The sequence below is a fragment of the Arvicanthis niloticus genome, chromosome X (genome assembly GCF_011762505.2).
Source record: "Arvicanthis niloticus isolate mArvNil1 chromosome X, mArvNil1.pat.X, whole genome shotgun sequence".
Classification (NCBI taxonomy): domain Eukaryota; kingdom Metazoa; phylum Chordata; class Mammalia; order Rodentia; family Muridae; genus Arvicanthis; species Arvicanthis niloticus.
The window spans coordinates 55,594,573-55,617,159 of record NC_047679.1 but is presented as its reverse complement, the minus strand read 5'-3'; the positions used below and the strand labels follow the sequence as shown (position 1 = coordinate 55,617,159).

Below are 22,587 nucleotides of genomic sequence, written 5' to 3'. Positions count from 1 at the left end.
TCATCAGATCCTTCTGTAACTAGGGTTACAGATAGTAGTAAGTCATCATTGGGTTCTGGGAACCAAATCAAGAGCCCTGGAAGAGCCACCAGTGCTTTAACCTCTGGAACCATCTCTCCAGCTCTGATCTCTTAATATTTTTATGGCTTGGGTTTCTTTGGAAATCTGATACTATCTATAGACCTTTTCTCAGAATGTTTTCACAAGCATAAAACACACAGGATGGCAAAGGAAGCCAGCTGGATTTAAAGTTATCCATACAGATTTTAAAATTCAAGGTAAGTAACCTATGCTTCATTATCAACACATTAAGTAACAGGATTTAGCAGTGGCTCTGGTAACTACCATGATTTCGAAGTATTCATTGACTGGAATAATTTTTCAAGATATTCGCAGCAGCTTCAGTGACACAAAAAACATATCTGTGGTTTCATTAGAGACAAAAGTCTTAGACACTGCTAATGCTACTGCAATGCACTGCTTGGAAAACGACTAAATTCCAATTAGAGGTTTGTGGTCATCTGGCTGAGCACATCTGTGCGACAGGGACTCTAACCATAGCTATGATTGGCTATTAGTACTTCCTTGAACAAATGTCATGTAGCCTATGTCCATCATGGTGAATGCACTACTCTCTGTGTAGACCTTCTGCCACAAGATGCCCGAGCCCAGAGTAGCACAACCCACTGCCTGCTCAGCACAGGTGGGTGTTTTCACTGGCCTTCTTACTCTCTGGTTCCAGTCTTGCTTGAGTGACTTTACTTGCCTCCACTAGCCCAATTAGAAATCCCCGTGGGGCTGAAGAGGTGGTTCATTGCTCCTGGAGAGAACCAGAATTCAATTCCCAGTGCCCGCATGGTGGCTTACTACCACCTGTAACTCCAGTTCCAGAGAATCGGAGACCATCTTCTAACCCAAGAGGGCATCAGGCATGCATGTGGTGCATACATACATGTAGGCAAAATGCCCATGCACATAAAACAAACAATTGTCCAGCCTGGTATACAGAGTGAGTTTCCAGAAAAACCAGGGCTACACAGAGAAACCCTGTCTTGAAAAACAACAACAACAACAGCAACAACAACAGCAACAACAACAACCAACCAGCCAAAAGGGTTTTTAGAACACCAGGATTCATGGTTATGGAGCACTTAGGAGAAGCCATCATTCTAAGATTCTAAGTGACCATGAGGCTCTCAGGCATTCAGGGTGCTTTTCATCCTTCTCTTGCTACCATGCATAAAATGTCATGCAGAGCATAGCACAGTCTTGTACAATAAGGAATCCAAATTGCAATTGTACCCTCATTAGGAAACACTGGGAAGACACCCTGAAACAGCTCACTTAGTGCCTCAGTGGTCCTTGTTGATCTGTGTGCTGGTACCTGAGGCAGAATCAACTGAAACACATTTTCCCAGGCCCCGCCCAGTTCCCTCTGGTCTGAAAGGTAGGTCATCTTTACAGCTTGCATTGCGACTGTATCTTTCACAGTTGGTGAGGGAGCTCTTTCCCTGGCTTCACACACTGGAGTTCAAAGGCAAGTTTTGTTAGGACCACAGAAAGTCAAGAGTCTCTGCCTAGGCCTGAAGGTCACTATCGGGAAGGGTATGGTTGGTGGGTGTCCACTTTCAATTTCTTCTAAGTCTCTGGTACTTGGGACCTTTCTGGTTCTGTCCCATGGGAAGAAAAACCTGTCTTCAGCAGCCTCTAAATTGTGACTGGAGGCAGGGCGGGACCACTCCCACCTAGAGCAAGAGGATGCTTTTATGAAAAAGTTATTCACAGGCAGGGATTCTCAGGAGCTAGCCTTCTGCTCATCCCTCTGCTTTCCACGAACCAGTCTGATCTCTTAAAAAAAAATACTTGGTCTCCTTTTCCTAAGCTCAAGTGTTCCAGAAAAAGTCTGTAACCTCGAGTTGGTGGAGAAGTGGCTTCTACCAGTATGGTCCAAAATACTCATGAAAGAAAGGATTTCATGCTACTTCAAAAGGTAATATTCTGTGACTTCTTAATTGTATCTCTTAAGAATAAAAATATTTATTTAAAACTATTATAGTGTTTTCTCTTTTATAAAGCACTTTTTAAATAGTATATGGAACCACAAAAATTGCTTTGGGCAATTTTTTCTTTTCTTTCTTTCTCTCTCTCTCTCTCTCTCTCTCTCTCTCTCTCTCTCTCTCTCTCTCTCTCTTTCTTTTTTGTTTTTCGAGACAGGGTTTCTCTGTGTAGCCCTGGCTGTCCTGGAACTCACTCTGTAGACCAGGCTGGCCTTGAACTCAGAAATCCACCTGCCTCTGCCTCCCAAGTGCTGGGATTAAAGGTGTGCGTCACCACTGCCTGGCACTTTGGGCAATTTCATAGGGCTCAATCTATTACATGTTCTTGTTTGTTTCTTGCTGTACTCCTGGGTATTCTTCCCTCCATTTTACAGAGTAGAGATGAAAAAACTTTTGACTAAGGATATAGAGGAGTCAATGGGCTTAAGACTTGAATTAAGTCTGCTGGATGCCAGCCTTCATGCTCTTGATTTTTAAGGCAGGATGCTTCAGCTTGGAAGAGTCTCAATGCAATGATGTGGAAGAGACAGGATCAGGAGACTGTTTTCTGCTCTTACCCTCAAGAGTCCCGAGTTGGTTTTACTTTGGGACCTTTTCTTACTGGAGATCAGTGGGTGCCCAGGTGTCTACACATGATGTCCAACATGACAAGGTGACAAGTTTAAATTTGGGGACTTTGAGAGGGGTACAACCAAAAACCATATCCAGGTCATGTGATACCATGGCAGAATGGGTCCATATGTATGGATGCATTCATTCATCTCAAGCAACTACTGGGTAGTTCCCACAGACATGCCAGGCTCTCCATAAACCTTTGTGCTATGGGCATTTGGGACAGAGGTATATTCAATGGGGGGCTTCTGGATCTTGGCCAGCTGGTGAGGAGGCAGGATGTTGGGAGCTAGGAAGCCATCACGCCAGCATTTTGAGTTGCTGTGAAATCACCCTTTTTTACTAGCCCTGCTTGGTTTGTTAGGAAGGTTACAGCTTGTGTGATCAGACAGAAAGAAGCTAGCTTGCTGACTGGTCTTTCAGGAGTCTGACAGCACTGAGAGTTTCTGGCTACTGGGCTGGCCACAGGAGCAGTAAGAATGAAAGAGGAATGCTGGCACTTCGGAGGCTATGGGGACACTGCAGGCAGTGCTGGTGACCAAGAGCTCCCTCCCAGGCTTCCACAGGAGTAAATTCTTTTCTCCTGCAACAAAGTTGCTCTGAACCTTGTCTAGCTCCAGGCTCTGTTTTAGTAGCTGGCCAGTTAGGAAGGGCAGGCAAGGGAGGAAGACTGGCTTAGAAATCATCAAATAGTTGGCACTGGGCCACCACCTTTGCCCAGGGAAAGTATGTGGCCCTGGAAGGGATAATCCCATTTCTCAGCATCCTGTCAACCTCAGGGGGTGGGCAGCCCTCAAAGCTACCGTAGAGTCCAAATGCTTCCCCAAACTGGCCCTAGGAACTCAGACTGCGCCAAAGCTGGATGTCTCATCACCTGGGCTCTACAGATATTTGTCTCCTTCCACATTGCCAGCACCCATCAGGTACCAAACTCCAAGCTCAAATCCCCTTACAGTCAGTAACTGTTCCCTTGCTCACCATTCCATGCTCCAGGCTGCGATGCCATGGCTGTCACCCACCACTGCTGCGCAGGACCACAGTAGTTGTGGGCCACCCGAGTTAAGATCTCACAGTTGAGTAAGCCACAGTGTGGGTTCCTCCCACCACACCCTCCCTGACCTCAGAGCTAGGGTTTTTCTCAAAGCCTTGTTGCCACACAACTTAGCTTTTGAAAAAAAAAAAGGAAATGGGCACTGGTTCTTAAATACAATGAAACTTGTAAGGTGGACAAAGGGGAACCAGTGCTGGGCCTCAGAACACTCCTGAGTAGCAGGCCCTTTGTTCATCTCTGGTCAGCAGAACTGGAGCCCATGGAAAAGAGGAGGACCTTTTGGGTCTTTGGTACCTGTATTCACAACTCAAGGCCAGAGAGGTCCCCAGAAGTTACAACATCTAACTTCCTAATCCATTCCTACCAACCACGGAGGCTCACAGCTCAGGTGACATTTTAGATTTCCCTGCCTGCTTAACTTCCACTGTCCACTGCCATTGCCATCAGCCATGTGGGACTTGTAAGCATTTGAAACTGGATGGAATTGTAAAATCTACACTAGATTTCAAAATCCAACAATGGACAATGCTTTAATAATTTTAATGTGGATTATACGTGGTCTTGTTTTGTTATACATTGGATTAAATAAAATATATCATTACATTAATCTCACCTCTTTTACTTTTTTGTGGTGCTGGGGGCAGAACTCTGGGCTTCACACATGTCAGTCAAATGCTGCACTGCTGAGTTATGCCTCTAGGCCTCTTTTTATTTTTGAAATGTGAGTACTGGAAATGGAGACTACTGCTGCCAAAACTGCTAAATAGATGAATGGAACAAAATAGATGATCTAAAACAAGCTCCTGTATATAAGACTAAAGGTGGCATTTCAGACCTGTATGTGTAATATTTGAGTATTACTGGAAAATCTAAAATTCTTTATGTGCCTTGTTACTGTGGTTCACATAACATTTCTCTTGGAACGGTGCTGGATCTTCTATTTTAAGTAAATGTCCATCGATAAGGATGGTTCCATACATCATACTGTATCCACACAGATGAGGGCTGGGGTTATAGCTCAGGCAGAACACTTGCCTAGCACATGCACAGCTCTGGGTTCCTAGCACAGACAAAGAGGAAGTGGGAAAACATTAGAGTTAATAGTAAATTAAAAAGCAGGGCTCGAGATGGGGTGGAGTGAGGGAGAGCAAGAACAGGGCACGGTGGTATATGCCTATAGTAGTCCTAGCTACTCAGGAAACTGAAGAGGATCAAAAATTTAAGGCTACCCTGAGCTATAGAGTGAGTTTAAGATCAATTGGGTAACTCAGCGAGATCCTGTCTCAAAATAATAGAGGGCTGGGGATACATACACCTTAGTAATAGAGTGCACAGAGCTTGCCTAGCGTATGTGAGGCATTATGTTCAGTCTGTAGTACCACAGAGTGGAGGAGGGGCAAATGGAGGGTGTGGCAGTGTACTTCTGCAATCCTAGCATTTTAGAGGCTGAAGCAGAAAGGGCACAAGTTGAAGTACAGCTTTGGCTGCATAGCAAGATGCTGTCTCAAACCCAAATAATGCCCGGAACAACAATGAACAAACAAGCAAGGGCCAGAACGTACAGTGCTGTCTTCAATGTACATGCAAACCACACACAGACTTATGTATACAGGGAACAAATCTGTAATGACACAAAAGTTACTGCTCTCATTGCTGGCCTCCAGGGGGTGTGTGGAGAACTGGAGAATGAGGGGTGGGGTGGCATGGAGGTGGGGACAGGACTGCGACCTGCTCCTTCCCTTTGAGATCTTTCATACTATTTGAAATGTTAACAAATCTGAGGTTTTTCCAATGGAAACCACAAGAATGAAAATTGATAAAATAGATTACCATTCCATACATTAAGATAATGTACTAGAATACTTCCTATAATCAGACTATTCAAAGAAAAATAAACCACTTTCTATTTTCACCACTGTCTCTATTGGTAAACATCCCCATTTTCTTCTTTCTTACTCTTCCTTTTCTGATCCTTTTCTTCTCCTCTTCCACTTTCAAAATCCATTCCCTTTTTGTTGGCCCTTGGCTCCCCTCAAGTGGGGCCGACCTCTATGTTAAAAGGGTTGAGGCAGGGCACCATGCCCTTGTTGGTACCATAGACAGTTGCATGTACAGTGGACAGCAAGACTCATCTAGAGAAAAAGCATCTTGCTTAGTGATTACATCACATTTATATTTACATAGGCCTGCTTAGGGAGAGAAAAATAGCAGCCCACAAAATGATTTTTTTTTCTTTTCTGGTTCAAGGGTCACCAAGGATGGGGTAAATGTAGGGGGTGAGATGGCTTGGTCCAACTTTGGGAAACCAATTTAATTGCCACCTGCAGTTTAAAATCACTAAGCGGGTCAAGCAGTCTGAAAAGGAGAACTATAGAGGTTGGAGAAAGGAGAAAAGCTCTCTAGCTTCTGGGAAGTAGGTGTAACAAGAGATTTGTTTGCTCTGAGGCAGATGGGAATCGCAGTCCTTAGAGTTTAATTGAGAGAGGGAGAAAAGACAAGAGACCCCCACCAATTGTCAGCAGATAATGGCTTCTGAAGGGTGGGCCTGCATGGATTGAGAAAGGCAAGCCCTGCTGATGAGTGCGGGGACAAGTGGTGTGGGAAAATAGCACATTCTTTACCGAGCTCATTCTCAGTGCACATGAAACAGTTTCAAATAAAGAGGGGCCTTGAGTGCTTATTTGAACCCCATGCCCACTCTGCTTAAAAGAGAGGTTTAAGGAGCTGATGCGGTGAGGAAAACGCTTGCAAAATATGACAATAAACCATTTGCATGAAGTCCCCTTGGGAACTCAAATGTGTGCTTACCTGCAGTTATGAGACTCAAGTTTATCCTTGGCCCTTGCAGTCTCTTCCCCTTTCAGACCCTCTTGTCTCCTGGCCTCTCAGAACAAAAATTCCGGGGCTAAAGGTTTGAAAGAAACCCAATTCAAAGAACATATACTGGCCCCCCAGGAGATCGTAGACAAAGAATGTTTTCCACGGCCTCCCTTAATGAAAACTATGCTATTTTTAAAGTAATATTCCATTCAAACCTTGGAAGTGAAGGATTTACCTTTAAAGGGAAATCCACATCAAATGCAAAGCCGATGAATATCTGGCTTTATTATTCTTCACAAAGGCACATTTTAAAACTGCTCAATGGTCACTGACGATGAGGTCTAGAGAGTGATTTCTGAACTGAAGGACTAGCATCACGCTGCTCTACGTAAGGGACGTGGAACCTTAAACAATGCCCCCTCAGCAGCTTTGGGACTGGCTGCCACTCGAAGTGATCTAAGTCAGTCAAAATACCTACTGTGTGCTCCTCACCCCACAACCAATCCCTCAGTCAGTTCCATTGATTCCGCTTCTAAAATCTACACATATCTGATCATTTCCCACATGGGCATTACCATTAGTAATTGGCATTACCACTAGTAATACATTTACATTAGTGTAAACTGCCATAGTGGGCAGAAGTCCCCCAAAGCACTGTCTTCCTGCCTTCTGGATTCTACCCAGCAGCCACAATCATCTGTTTGTTTGTAGGAACTCAATACCACTTTCATACTAGAGTATTCTTCTACTGAGCCATACCCCCAGCACAAGCAGTCAATTTCGGGAACCAGGCATAGATAGGCAGGAGACATGGGAGGAGGGAGCTGGGGAAGGGAATAGGACTGAGAACAATGCACAATGACACATATATGAAAATATCACAACAAAACAGTTTCTTTGTATGCTCACCTAAACATCAATGATAAAATCAACACAAATAAAAGAATTCAGGATGACCATGGTGGTGCACATCTTTAGTCACAGCACTCTATAGGCAGAGGCAAGAGGATCTCTAATGAGTTCAAGTCCAGCCTGGTCTATATTGATAAGAGTTCCAGGTCAGACATGGCTATACACAGTGAGACTCTGTCTCAAAAAGTAAATAAAAAGAACTCTTCTGCCGTATTTCTCTTCTGCTTGGACTTTGCATGAGGTAATCTTTGACCAAAGTCTGCCTACCCCTCTGGTTTGAAACCGTCATGCCAGCAAGGACTCTGTCTGATTTTTGCTCACCTTCATGTCCCTAGGCTCGGCTTCATGGCTGGCATAGAGGACAAATTTATTTGTTGGATGAAGGAGTGGATTTTCTTTTCTTTTTTTCTTTCTTTCTGAGGCAAGATCTCACTCTGCAGCTCATGCTGACCTGGAACTCACTATAGAGCCTAGCCTAGACTTGAACTCTTGGTAATCCTCCTGCCTCAGCCACCTAGCCCAGTTCCAAGGAATGAATGGTAACAGCTAACATTCGCACTGCACTCTAAAGGTAACGAACACCTCAGCTGATGCTCAGAATAACCCTGCCGCAGCCCTTATTTGTTCTCATTTTGCAGGCGAGGAAAGCAAGGCACAGAGTACTGCCTCCGTTGAGTTAATGCAGCTCTGACAGGGTCACAATGCCATGCCATTCTGGCTCTGTCTCCTTGGAGAACTACAGAGCTGAAGAAAGCAGCATGGAGTCGGAGCACTTTGATATTTCTTGGCTGAATAAGAGGCCACTTCACTCAGGCCGTTAGGGCCCAGAGGCAGGTCCTGTGGGGACTCCCTGCCAACCAGCCAGGGGAGGGATTCTAAATCAGGCTTTCCTGGATGACTTGGAGAGCCACTGTAACTACAGTGACCTTATTTCCTGAGTCAAAAATCAGGATTCTTGGGCTGACAAAGAATAGAATCCTTAAAACTAGGACTTTTTTTTTTTTTTTTTTTTTTTTAAATCCAGGTCATGGAGTTACTGTACCTGTGCCACATGGTAGCAACATAATGGGGACTTCTCAGCAAATTCTGACCCAGCCTCTTCAGTTCATTACATCTCAAAGAGATTTAAAAAAATCATAAAACCCAAACTGTTTCTGGGCCTCACACCAAATTCCTTCCGCCTCCTCTTTCCATGTGTTTGCTTAATTACTTCCCTTCCTCACTAGTCTTTTCTGTTATCAGCTTTCTTCCTGGTCTGCATGAGCGACTTTCTAGGTCCTGCTTGCTGATGGATGCCATAAGCAAACGGTTGAGGGAAATCATAAGTGAAACTGCTTGGAAACCATGGCAACAGGGCCCATGGCAACGGGGGGCCAAGCACTGAGAGACAGCCTTCTCCACCCATCCTGGTTTCTGCTTTAGATCGAGTGGTACTGATAAGGCCTGATGACTCCACTGTGTCATTTAATGAGGCAACACTGCCTGCAAGAAGCAGGCATCATGGCAAAATTCTGGTCCTAGTAAGTGTTGCAATGCTCCTGTTTCGCTGGGCCACAATGCAGTGGTAAACTCACAGAAAAAGGTGTGGCTACATCTAAGGCTGGATAGAACATTACCCCAAGTACCCTTCATATTTGGCTCAACCTACTCAGAGTTTCCCCAATGGGCAGACAGGCTCCAGCATGAGGGTGACAGTCACAAAACTCAGGAGTCACCATCTTGTGGACTTGGAAGGCAACAATTACATCATCCAAATGATCCTTCCCAAGGGTTTATTCCGGTGTCGGGGGGGGGGGGGAAGGAGCAGACTTTCAGTGAGTCAGAGTGAGACCTCTTCCTGTGAAGATTATCTATATCTCTCCAAGGTACCAGATATCCAAGAACCTGCATCTCAGTTTCCTATTCAAGGGGGGAAAAAGGAGCAGCAGAAACAACCTCTGCCTTGCTTTTCTTTTCCTCTCATTTTAGATGCTGATCTATTTCAAGCTATGCCATTAGAAACAAATTCATTTTCCCATATTTGCCCCAGCTGAAGTTTCTGTACCTCCCCAACTGCAGAGGAAGTGCTGTCCCGAACTGGATGTCTCTGTCCCACACGCATACTTAAAAAGGTGCTGTGTATGTGCTCACAAATCATAAGCTATTTCATATTGCTTTGTATCTTCTGATCCACATCAAATTGGACATAACCTTTTTGCAGTTTGCTCTCTTTGCTTCCTGGGGTGTTTGTGAGAGACATCCATGCTAATACAGGTAGCATTTTTCAGACAAGCTGGTGGTGTGTAGTATTCTACTGTTGGAGCATACCATTTTATTTATTATTCTGCACTCTCCCTCCCCAACACCCCCTCTCTCCTGAAAATAATACTGGGGGCTGGGGGAGATGGCTGAGTCAGTAATGTGCCTGCTACACAAGCAAAGGGACCTGAGTTTGGTTTCAAATGACCATTGTAAAAAGCCAGGCATGGTGGCATGTCTGTGTTTCCAGTGCTGAAGGAAGGTGGTGTGGATATGGGCAGGACTAGCCAAGTGGTGAACTGTAAGCTCAGTGAGAGACCAAGTCTCAAAAGATAAGATAGAGAGCAATAGAGGACACTGACTATCAACCCCTAGCCTCATATGCATGTGTACACATGTGCACACACACCTACACACACATAGATACACACTTACATTACACAAATACAAAAACAACCACATTGTCATAGCTGGGCGTGGTGGTACACACTTGTAACCCCAGCACTTAAGAAGCTAAGGCAGGCTTTCTCCTCCAGCCGAGCAAGATGCCCAAAGGAAAGAAGGCCAAGGGGAAGAAGGTGGCCCCGGCCCCTGCCGTCATCAAGAAACAGGAGGCCAAAAAAGGTGGTCAATCCTTCCTTCGAGAAAAGGCCAAAGAACTTCGGCATTGGGCAGGACATCCAGCCTAAAAGAGATCTAACACGCTTCGTTAAGTGGCCCCGACACATCAGGCTGCAGCGGCAAAGAGCCATCCTCTATAAGCGGCTCAAATTAACTCCTGCCATTAACCAGTTCACCCAGGCCCTGGAAAGACAAACAGCTACTCAGCTGCTTAAGCTTGCCCACAAGTACAGGCCAGAGACGAAGCAAGAGAAGAAGCAAAAGCTACTGGCCTGTGATGAGAAGAAAGCTGCTGGCAAAGGGGACGTCCCAACTAAGAGACCACCTGTCCTCCGAGCAGGAGTCAATACAGTCACCACCTTGGTGGAGAACAAGAAGGCTCAGCTGGTGGTGATTACCCATGATGTAGACCCCATTGAGCTGGTGGTTTTCCTGCCTGCCCTGTGTCGAAAGATGGGGGTGCCTTACTGCATCATCAAGGGAAAGGCCAGGCTGGGGCACCTGGTCCACAGGAAGACATGCACCACTGTTGCCTTCACACAGGTTAACTCGGAAGACAAGGATGCTCTAGCTAAGCTGGTGGAAGCGATTAGGACCAATTATAATGACAGATACGACGAGATCCGCCGCCACTGGGGAGGCAACGTCCTGGGTCCTAAGTCTGTGGCTCGCATTGCCAAGCTGAAGAAGGCAAAGGCTAAAGAACTTGCCACTAAACTGGGTTAAAAATGTACACTTGGGTTTTCTGTACATAAATATAATTACAAAATTATCTTTCATCTTAAAAAAAAAAAAAAAGAAGCTAAGGCAGAAGACTTGCTGTGAATTCAAGGCCAGTCTGGGATATATAAGAAAACCCTGTCTCAAAACAAACAAAACAAGCAAGAAACCACACCATGCCATTATGAATATTCATAGTGTATTTGACATAGTTCATTCATATGAAAGTTGTAGCGTGAATAAGTGGGAACACAATAGCTGAGGGAAAGGGTGAGAGTGGAACATTTATTTTATCACGCTGATGATGGAACTCAGGGCCTGTGCATGGGAGGCAAGTATCTGTCACCAAACTATACCTGTAGACCCTTTTTGAGGGCAATACTTTGGTGCTTAGCCAATGTAATTGCCCATGCTCTATTTGACCTAATAGCTGAACTTGCATAAAACTATACTAGGAGAATGCTTGCATGTGTGCTCACATAAATGCACAAGGATGCTCACTGCCCACTACTAAGAATAGGGTGACTCTGCTGTCACCCTGTATGCACCAAAGGGGGTTGGAGCAGATAAACAACCAGTGGATCATCTACCACATAAAATGTCATGAACTTTAGAAGGAGGAGGACTAAGAAGGCTTTCTTACCTACCTATCCTATTCTCCTGGGCAGAAGAAATAATGCTATTTATACTACAAAGCCAGATATCATGGAAGTAACTTGTAAATGTCTTCGCCTTAGATAAAGAGAAACTTGCTAATGACAGGTAGGGACCAGGCCAGAGCACCACATCTGCAAGGCTGTCAAAAGCTTAGAGGGAGAGCTTCAGGGTGCCACACTGCAGTGGTAAACTCACAGAAAGAGGAGTGATCACATCTAAGGTTGGAGTGAACATTTGCCCCAAGCACCCTTCATATTTGGCTCGACATACTTAGAGCTCCTGCAATGGGTAGACAGGCTCCAGTATGAGGGTGACAGTCACAAAAACTCATGAGCATTGCCTTGTCTCCATGCTAAACAGCTAGCAGAAAGAAAGGCTTTCCTTTGACCTTTGAAACATCACTAAGTAGAACTGTTTGCGAAGCCTGGCTTTGTGTTTTGACTTGGGAATACCAAACTTCTCAAGACTCATAAGCGGGGACTGGAGAGATGGCTCAGCAGTTTAAGAGCACAGGTTGCTTTTGCAGAGGACCCAGGTACAATTCTCAGCATTGAGGTTTACTACCTTCTATAATGCCAGTTCCAGGGAATCAGATTCCCTCTTATGACCTCTGTGAATACTAGGCATGCGTGTGGTGCATCTACATACATGCATGCATACATGCAGGCAAAACAGTCAGGCACATAAAATGCATGGCAGCTAGCATTCATCTGTAACTCCAGTCCCAGAGGGATCCAATGCCCTCTTTTGGCCTCTGCTGATGCTGCATGTGTGCAGTGCATAGACATATATGCAGGCAAAACACTCACGCACATAAAAAAAATTCAAAAAATAAAATATGGCAGAATTATGGAATTATGTCAAATGCAAAAGAATCTGCAGAGCAAAGGAGGTAACCAAGAGTAAGGAGACAAACAAAGAGTGGGAGAAAATAGTCTCAAACTAGGCAAATGACTAGAGGTTAATGTCCTTAATTTACCAGTAAAACAAACAAAGCCAATGCCTGACTCACACACTTTAAACATGGGTGAAAATTGAGGCTGGAGAGATGACTCAGTGGTTAAGAGTGTATACTGCTCTTGCAGAGCACCTAAGCTAGTTCCCATTGATGCTCTGATGAGGTGTTTAAGAAGACAGTCAGCCCCAGTTTAAATCCTGAAGCTGAGTGGTAGAAGGTGGCCACCATCTTCATGTGAAGCTAAAGGCACCAAACAGTTTCGACATAGGGATGGGGCTCATGAAGCCCCACTTCTCACTGAGGGCCTGTGGGCAGTTAGTGGGTACTGCAAAAGGGGGCTGCCATTTTCTTCAGGAACGAGAGAGTGTAATGAAGAGTGAAATGCTCAAGACAGTACCTACACACGTATGAAATTGTCAAAGAACAACAATTTTAAAGAACAGAATCAAGCAGGACGTGGAGGTGGCTTGGGGTGTTGTACTCTAATGAACTTTTTCTTTAGCATATTGACTTCACTTTTGGGAAGTTAAAAACATTTCTTTTAAAAAAGGAAAAGGTGTTTTTGAAGTTAGAACATAGCACAGATAACTTGAACTGATGGTACATGGCTACAGTTCCACACTCGGAAGCCAGGGCGGGTATGGTGAGTCCAAGGCCAGCTTGATCTACATAGTGAGCCTTAGAGCAGTCAGGGCTATTTTACAGCAAAATGTTATCTCAAGAAAAAACAAAAGCCCAAAGCAAAAACAAAGACAAACACATAAAAGCAAAAATAAAAAAGATAGATAGAAAGAAAGAAAGAAAGAAAAAAAGAAAGAAAGAAAGAAAATAGTACAAATAGTGACCAAAATGTACATGGATGACTAAAATTCAGGAGACATTGCCATGGGCCAGGGAGGCTGTAAGACCAGACTGTCAATAGCATTCAGTGAAAATATCTGTAAGCTCAAACGTATGCAGGCAAGGGCAGGCTAGTCAGGAATGAGGAGATGTTTTCTGGTTGGCGCCAAGGGGAAAGATACTTAAGAATAGTCTTCCAAGCTTTACTCAGATTCCAGATGCTTCTGTAAGATGTCCTAGGAAATGTGCAGTAGATCAGGAGTAAGTTGGGAGTGGTACATCAAAAGGAGCACATCAGCCTGATGGTCATGTTCAGTATGGACCCAAGTGGGTCTGAAATATGGTACCAGAAGATGTTACCAAGATGCTAATACCCATGAAAGTCAGGCCTTGAAGCTAACATGTAGGCTTTTTCATGAAGACTTATGTGGGGATTGCTTCTTGCCATGCATTCTTGGGATATTAAGAAAAACAATATAAGCTGGGCATGTAGCTTGGTTGGAAGAGTGTTGGCCCAGTATGCAGGAAACCCTGTGTTGGATCCTTAGTATAAACTGAGTGTGGTGGTGTGGTCCACGCCTGTTAGTCCAGCACTATGCAGGTGGAGGTCAAAAGATCAGAAGTTCAAGGTCATCATTGGCTACTTATAAAGTAGGAAGCTAGCCTGGAATATGGGAAAGACTATCTGAAAGAAAGGAAGAAAGGAGGAAAGGAAGAAAGGAGGGAAGGAGAGAAAGGGGAAAGAAGGAGGAAGGAGGGAAGAAGGAAGAAGGGAGGGGGTAAGAGGGAGGGAGGAAGGGAGGAAGGAGGGAGGGAAGGGAGAGAGAGGAAGGAGGAAGGGATGAAGGAAAAAGGAAGGGAGAAACGAAAAGAAAAAAGTAAAAACCATGTAAAGCATGACAACACAGAAAAGATCACCGAACAACCTTCAGGTAAAGGTGAGAACACCATCCGAAGAATGCTAGATGATTAGGCATTATTGCTTAAGGCCCAGACTCTGAAGCTATGAGTTAACTTGGGGGAGAATGATAAGCTGCAAATGATTTTTGTCTGATAGCAGTTAAAATTAATTCTGTTCAGCAGGAAAAGTAGTCCTCCAAATTATAGTTATATTATCTTGTAGAACAACCATTTTAATCGTACTTCAATTTTCTTTTCAAGACTCTCATATCTATTTCTAAAAATATTTTGTGTTGAAGTGCTAGGCATGACTTCCAGACCTTAGTTCTTTTTAGAAATTTTATTAGATGTCTTCTTCTTTTCTTCTTCTTCGTCTTCTTTCTTCTTCATGTGTGAATGCTTTGCCTGCATGTATGTATGTGTTCCACATGTGTATTTGGTACCTTAAGCAGTCAGAGGAACATGTCAGATCCCTTGAAACTGGATTTACGTGTAGTTGTGAACCATCATGTGGACTCTGTATGTATGTGTCTGTACATATGAGTGCAGGTGCCCATGGAGACCAGAGGTGTCATATCCTTCTGGAGCTGGGAACCAACTCAGGTTCTCTGCAAGAACAGTTTGTTTTCTTAACTGCTGAACCATCATCTCTCTAGCCCCCTCTCCTTTAAAAGTATTTCTAAGAAGCCAATGTCATTAATTATATTCACAATGCTGTAAAGTGGCCAGTACTATCCATACCTAATTTTTCATCATCTCAAATGGAAACTACATATCTACCAAGCAATAGTTTCCAAGCCTGGGAGTTTACCCAGTGGGTTAAGGCTCCTGCTCCAAGCCTAATGACCATTTGATCCTGGAACCCACAGTAAAGGAAGGGGAGAACTGAGTCCTGCAAGGTGTTCTGGCTTACACACACACACACACACACACACACACACACACACACTAACTAACTAACTAAACAAACATCTGTGTTTGAAAGGAGCAGTAATTTCCCATTACTCCTTTGCTTTCCCATTGCTTACCTTCTCCTAGGCCCTGGTAATTTCTAATCTACTTTCTGCCCCTATGAATTTGCCTACTCAAGATACTTGATGTAAATGGGGTTATACATAATTTGTTCTTTGTGTCTTGCTTTGTTCAGTTAGGGTAATACCAGAACTTAATCATATTATAGCATGAATTCAAATTTCATTTTATGGTCAAATAATCCATTTCCTACATAGAGCACAGTATTTTATTTCTCTCTTCACCCACTGATAGCCATCTGGGTTAGTTTGAACTTCTGATTATGAATACTGCTGCGATGAACATTCATGTATGGATATATGTTCAAGTGTTTTCAGTTCCTTAGAGTATGTACCTACAAGTGGAACTTCTAGGTTACGTGGTAATTATTAACTTTTTGAGATAATTCTTTAAGAAAAAAATTAAATACATGGGTGTTTTGCCTGTGTGTATATCTGTGCACCACTTGTGTACAGTGCTCAGAGTGGCCAGAAGAGCAACTGGATCCCCTAGAACTGGAGTTACAGATAGCTGTGAGCCATGGTGTGGGTGTTGGGAACTGAACCAAGATCTCCCGCAAAAACATCAAATGCTCTCAACCACTGAGCCATCATGCCAGTCTCTCTTTGAGGAAATTCCATGTTTAACTCTCATGTATTTCTCTCTCCCTTTTTGCATGTGTATGTGTGTGGGACTATGTACATATATGTATGCATGTGTGTGGAAGCGAGAGGTTGAAGTTGATCTCCCTGCACTTTTTCTATTGAGGCAGGGTCTCTTCCCGAGCCTTGAGTTTAACAATTTTGCTAGTCTACCTGATCAGCTTGCTCTGGGGATTCCAGATAAGCTGCCACACCAACCTGGCATTTATATGTGTGCTGGGGATTCAAACTCAAGTTCTCACACTTGCAAGGTAAGTACCTTACCCACTGCACCACTTTCCCAGCCCTTATGTAGTTTTTCAAACCAGCTTTACCATGATGCTGGGTCCTTCATTAGTAAGTTAAACAAATCTTCAGCATCTGATCCCAATATATTTTTGAATGAGTTCATGTTTTAACTCTTTGAAAATTAACTTTGATAAGGATCATTTGTTGACTTTGCTAATCTTTAAAACCAAACGCTGACCCTTGATCTCCACCCTGGTCCCCACTACTTACTGCATGCTCCCTACAAGGAAGTAAAGGAAATGAACCCTCCACCCTGCTTAACTGAGAGGCCAGCAGAGTATTTTGGTAATTCCAAAGAGAAAGGAAATTTAAATTAGGGTCCCGTGGCAGTGATGGGAAATGAAGTCATGTGAAAATCAGGCAGGGCCACAGAACGTGTGCATTTGTTTCTGCCGAGAATGTATGAAGACTTTTCTCCTGTAAACACAGAGCTGCTGCTAGTGTGTATGTCTGCTCTGAAAACCCTAGAGGAAAGCTTTGCTTTAGGTAAACCCCAAGACCAGGTACACTACAATAAAATCCACTGGAAGAGATGGATGCATTTTTGCTCTCATTTTTAATCTCAAAATTTATGCTCACTGGCATTTGGTGGGAGAAAACAGAACATCTGAGGAATAAAGAGAAAGAAATAGACTTGGCTTGGGATCTGAAGAGGAGGCTGGCTGCAAAAAGGAAAGAGAGCATGGTCAAGGGGTTTTGGGGAAGGAACAGAGAGAGCCCCAGCTCCTCAAGCATGGGTTTTTGGTGGCCTCTAAGTGTAGTACCACTCCTTCAACAAGAAAGCTATCCTGGGCAGGTGAGATGGTTCAGTGAGCAAAGGCACTTGCAACCAAGCTTGATGACCTGAGTTTGATTCTCAGAGCCCACACAATGGAAGGAGAGAACGGACGCCCTCAATCTGCCCTCTGTCCGTCACATGTACATCATGGCATCCCCAGCACCCGTCAAATAAAAAATTATCAAAAAAGAATTTTTAAGAAACAGAGAGAGAGAGAGAGAGAGGGAGAGAGAGAGAGAGAGAGAGAGAGAGAGAGAGAGCTCTCACAGAGTACTAATCACAAATAAGACCAGATGTATTCTCCATCTCATATATTTTTCATGTTTCAAACCAAGAACATCTGCTTTTGGGGAAGGCTGAAAAATTATGAAACCTCCATTTCTCCCCTCACAGCTTAAAAGGAAGTAACTTGATTTTGATGACAATTTTCTCACTTTTGAGACAAGATAGGGAAGAACAGATGAGTGCAATGGAGGAATTTCACAGGTGGTTGAGAACGTGCAGGCAAAAGAAAAGCAGAATAAAAACGAATGTTTCTGACAGAAATATGATCGGAATATATCTATTTCTGAACTGCGTATCAGGCAGGTTAAAAAAACAAAGGTAGAAATCTGCTTTCTTCTGACACTGTTATTTTGCTATCTTGCAGGCTTGTGTCAAGATAAAATATATGTAATAAGCACTTTGCAAACTGCAGAGGGCTGCATGTGTCTTTGAGGGGGCAGATGGTGCTGGGGAGAGGGCACAGGCTGTGACAGCACACTGTGCTGGAGGCGTCCCAACTAGGAGAGTGCGGGGGTGGGGGTGGGGGATCTGACCTGCAGGGAAGACTGAAGCCAATCTCTGGATCTCATTTTTCACCTGTGTAGATTGAGACCAGTAATCATGCTTTATGGGAAGACCCAGATAATAAGGTCTCCAGGAGAGAAGCAAGAACAAAATGTTAAGACAGCCTGGTCTTTTGGTACACATCACAGGGGGAACACTTTGCACATTGCTCTCAATAGTCCCTTTAAATATTTTCTGCCCCAATTATACCAGAAGCTCCTTGTGACTTTCTTGTCTCTATGTCCTCTAAGCATAGGGACTGGAATAGCATACCCAGGGTTTCAAGGCCCTGCCACCATGTGGTTTTGTTGTTGTGGGAGAGGTGATTTTGGTATTGGGATTGACGTCACTGCCTCCTCATGCCATGCATGGCAGGCAAGTGCTCTACCACTAAGCTACATCCCTGGCCATTTTCTACTTGGTATGTCTGAGTCAGGGTCTTGTTAAATGGTCCAGGCTGGACTTGAACTCTCTCTGTGGCCCTGACTGGTTCTGTATTTGTGACCCTCCTGCCTCACCTTCTCTGATAACTGGGATTACGGCCTGCATCTCCAGGCCTAGCCAGTCTATCCTCCAAACTACTGTTATTTTCTTTTACTGCTTCCCCAGCACTACAGCCCCTGGTAAAAACTGTGATGCACCATTCAGATTCCCCTCGGTGACTGCATCTTTTTCCCTTGGCCAACAAGACTGATTTAAGTTGATAGCCCTCCCTGGGAACTACTTCAGACAGAGTTGCCTGGCCCAAGGTTATGCCCCATCGTCTCCATCTACAGGAACAGCTTGCACCTAAGAAATGACTCCCCCAAAGTTGGAACACCTGTGACTGGCCACCCTAGCACCAGAGTCCCCGAGTAGTTGGTTGAGGCTGTCATTAAGATGCTATCCCACCACACTTCTTCCTTAAACCAGTTCTGCTTTCCTTTTGACTTCAGATGGCAAATCCCAAAGATACTCCAGTAATCTCCCTACACATAACCTGTAACAGCCCCTCAAGGACATTCACTAGACTGGATCTGTGGCCCATGTGAGTATTGGCTCTGAATCTGGGAAGTCTCCAGTCCACATGATCCCAGGAGCCGGACAGTCCCCAGGGTCCAGTCACTGTCACAGGCTTCACTTGCAGTTACATTTTTATCTTCGCCCCACCCTCCAAGTTTTTCTTAGAAAATGTTTTTAGAACCCAAAGGGCAGGAGACTCAGGTCTGCAAACAAATGAGAGAGGCTGCAGTAGAGATGTACGCACGCCTGGGAGCAAAACTCAACCTGGGCATTTAGAAGAAGGCTTCCTAGAGGAGGAGTTGCTCAAACTGAGTCTTGAATGATGAGCTGAGATTTGATAGAAGGACAGAGATAAGTGAGAGATGTTTCAGACAAGGAGCAGCAAGCTAGGATGCACAAAAGAGTCTAGGATTAGAAGGAATGGGGCAATAAAGTTTAAGAGAGCAGAGGAAAGCCCTGCAAAGCCTTCTATAGCTGGCACCCCAGAGATGTCTGTGGAATGAATAGCACATTCCGGGATGAGTCACGCTGCAGCTATTTTGTTTCCATTCCCACAGGTTTTGGGATCAGTGTTTCTATTTACTTTGTCTTTTTCCTCTAAATGTTTTTATATTTTTTGAAAACTTTTAAAAATGTACTTTATTTATTTATTTATTTATATTCCTTTTATCCTTTCTTCTTTCTTTCTTTCTTTCTTTCTTTCTTTCTTTCTTTTTCTTATTTAGAGACAAAGTCTTTCTATATATCCTTGGCTGTCCTGGAACTTGCTATGTAGACCAGCCTGTCCTCTAACTCAAATCTGCCTGCCTTTGCCTCTTGAATACTGGGATTAAAGGCATGTGCCAGCACATCTGGCTGAAAAAAATTTTAAATGTTTTTCCTTCTTTTTGTTTTCATGTGTGTATGTGTGTATATACAAATGCATGCCTATGCACACACACACACACACAGAGACTTGAGGTCAATGTGAAGAATCATCTTTGGTCAATTATTTTTCCTTTTTTGTTGAGGTAGGGTCTCTTAATCAAACCCAAATCTATATCACCAATATGGATGCCAACTAGCTTGCTCTGGAGACCCTGTCTCTGCCTTCTGAGTCTAGAATTATAGATGTATATATGCACACACACACACACACACACACACACACACACGCACACACACATTTATATAGAGCTGGATATGATAGTACACAAAATCCAAAACTCAGGCGAGGAAGGAGGATCAGGAGCTCAAGTCATCTTTGTGTACATAGCAAGTTTGAAGCCAGCCTGATATACATAAATCTGCCTCAAAAATAAATAGGGTAAGCAAAGAGGTAGTGATACGTACCTTTAATCCTAGCACTTATAAGGTGAGGCATAGGGTGTGTCTTTGTGAATATTGGGCCAGCCTGGTCTACATCATAGCAAGTTACAGGCCAGCCAGGGCTACATTATTTTGTCTCAAAAACAAAACAAAATAAAACAAACAAATAAATAAATAAAGTATTTTTATCTTGGAACCCCTCCCACGCTTAAGAACTTTTTCCCCTCTTTTTTCATTAATAAGTCTACATTCTCCCTTCTCAAAAAAATTATAAAATAATAATGATAAGATTATATTGAAATATTTTTTAAATGGCAACCTCCCAAAACAACGGTAACAACCAAGGGCTGGAAATGCCCCTCAGTGATGAATTGCCCATACATGCTAGGCCCTAGGTTAATCCGCAGCATTGCCCTTAACAAACATAGACGCAAGCAACATACAAACAGAAAGCAAAGAAGTATCACTTGCCATAATTAGAAAGCAACTGTAAAAAGAAATGCAATGGAAACAGAGCACAGTAATTAAAATTCCGAGTAGATGCTGTCGCCCTTCCCTGTATTTGAGCCCGAGGCAGGTCTAGCTTTGTTATAGCAGAAGATTAGCAAGCATTATAGAGGTTGAAGAATAGTACCACACTGAGACTTTCTCCTTAAGGTAATCAGAAAGTGGGAGAGAGAATCATTTTCTCACCACGTAATTCCGTGTTCTTTGCAGCAGTACGGTGTACCATGAAAATCGCCTTGGAAGCCCACCCCACCACCACCACCACACACACTGCCCACTGTGAAAAGTTGGTAAACAAGAAAAGAGCCTGCACATGTGGCTGTTGTCACTGAGGTGTCGCTTTGTGGATTGGCTCTGGAGATCGCTTGGCTCAGCAAAGATTTCAAAACCTACATCTGTGGTGAGCTTTATCCCAATACCACTAAGAAGGCACAGGGGTGGGGCTGGCTGGGGGACAGGGACCCTTGGCACCCTAGACTCAGACAACTGCAAGTGCCTTTAGAGAATTTCCTCCACTCCACATTGCAGCTGAAGAAACTTGTACAAAATGGGGGACCAGATTTGTCCCAGGCCACAGAAAGCATTAGTGTTGGCATTGGCAATGGCAGCTATGGAGAGATGGAGCATAGCCCACTGCTTTAGTATTGGTCCAAGAGGCTCTTATCAGCAAGGCAGATGAGAACAATATGCAAAAAAATCAGCCCCAAGACCTGAGAGCAGGGAAGCTGCCAAGCACAATGCCACACACTTTGCAACCCCAGCACTCCAGAGGCTGGGATGGGAGAGCCTCAAGTTTGAGGCCAGTCTGGGTTACACTGTAAGATTCTTTCCCAACAAAGCAAAACAAAAATAACTATGAATCAACAACAAGAAAATCCAGCTACGAGGCTAGACTCCTTAGCTTGGGGCAGGAATTGAGGTGGGTCTGAGCCAAGATGCCTGGCAGTGCAGCAAGAGACTGCCAAGGGCTCCAGTAGGGAGCGACCATAAGGACTGCTCCAAAGGGCAGGATCAATTCAATCAGGGATATCCTGGGTCAGGGTAAAGTAAGTAGACTTTGTGACCCCAGCTGCCATTTTCCCCAACAGATATGACTTTTAGTCCAAGCCTTCTCACTGGACCTATTTCACAGGACTGTTGTGATGGTCCCATTAGCCAATATACATAATGCTTCTGGTATTACCTTACTTAGCATCATTTCTCCTCCCAGTCTGTGGCACAACCAGATCCATGACAACACATACCCTTCTCTCCTGGCTCTGTTTCCTAGCCCAGCTCCCATCCACCCTCATACCTCTAGGCTGTCCTAGCCTGTGCTCATCAGCTGCCACACTTAGACTATCTATGTGGTCGATGAGAATACCTGCAGGTAAGCAAGCCAAGGACACACACTAGAAGGTGGGGCATGAACCTTCTTTACTTATGGACAGAGGGGATGGTGCCTGCTTGAGCATGGAGAAAGAGTCATGTTAGTAGAAAGTAGGACTACTCTGGCCTTCCAGGTTGCTGGCTATGCTAACAGAGAATAAAGACAAGGCTCAGGTCTCTGGTGGTGTTAGAAGGCAGAGCCTTCAGCAAGGCCCTCCATTAAAAGCTACAAGATGCAAGGTTAAATATAGCCCTTTCCAGTTGTCTAGGACATAGATTTATGAAATGTCAGAGCTGTATTAGAGTGAGAAATAATCTTATCTCTGTTCTGTTTTTAGAGAAGGGAGCCAATAGAGAAGAAAAAAAGAAATGGGGACTTTCACCAGGGGTGAGGGGAGGCGGTTGGATGATTTTGAGCAGCAGGGTCTGGTTTGTTTGAAAAGACACCC

The 22,587-nt window shown here is 44.1% G+C and overlaps 1 protein-coding gene and 1 pseudogene across 3 annotated transcripts in view; one reads left to right on the top strand and one right to left on the bottom strand.

Moving 5' to 3' along the window:
- LOC117694970 (NHS-like protein 2) overlaps positions 1 to 22,587 on the bottom strand; it is an 87,105-nt gene that overhangs the window by 51,190 nt on the left and 13,328 nt on the right. The window contains exon 1 of one of the 3 annotated variants that reach the window (XM_076918435.1): positions 3,648 to 3,727. The exons of the other annotated variants lie outside the window; for them this stretch is intronic. Coding sequence (XP_076774550.1) covers positions 3,648 to 3,675 — 28 coding nt within the window. The 5' untranslated portion in view covers positions 3,676 to 3,727. Of the gene's footprint in view, positions 1 to 3,647; positions 3,728 to 22,587 lie in introns of those variants that run through there. 3 annotated transcript variants of the gene reach the window in all.
- Positions 10,236 to 11,037, top strand: LOC117694513 (large ribosomal subunit protein eL8 pseudogene; annotated as a pseudogene).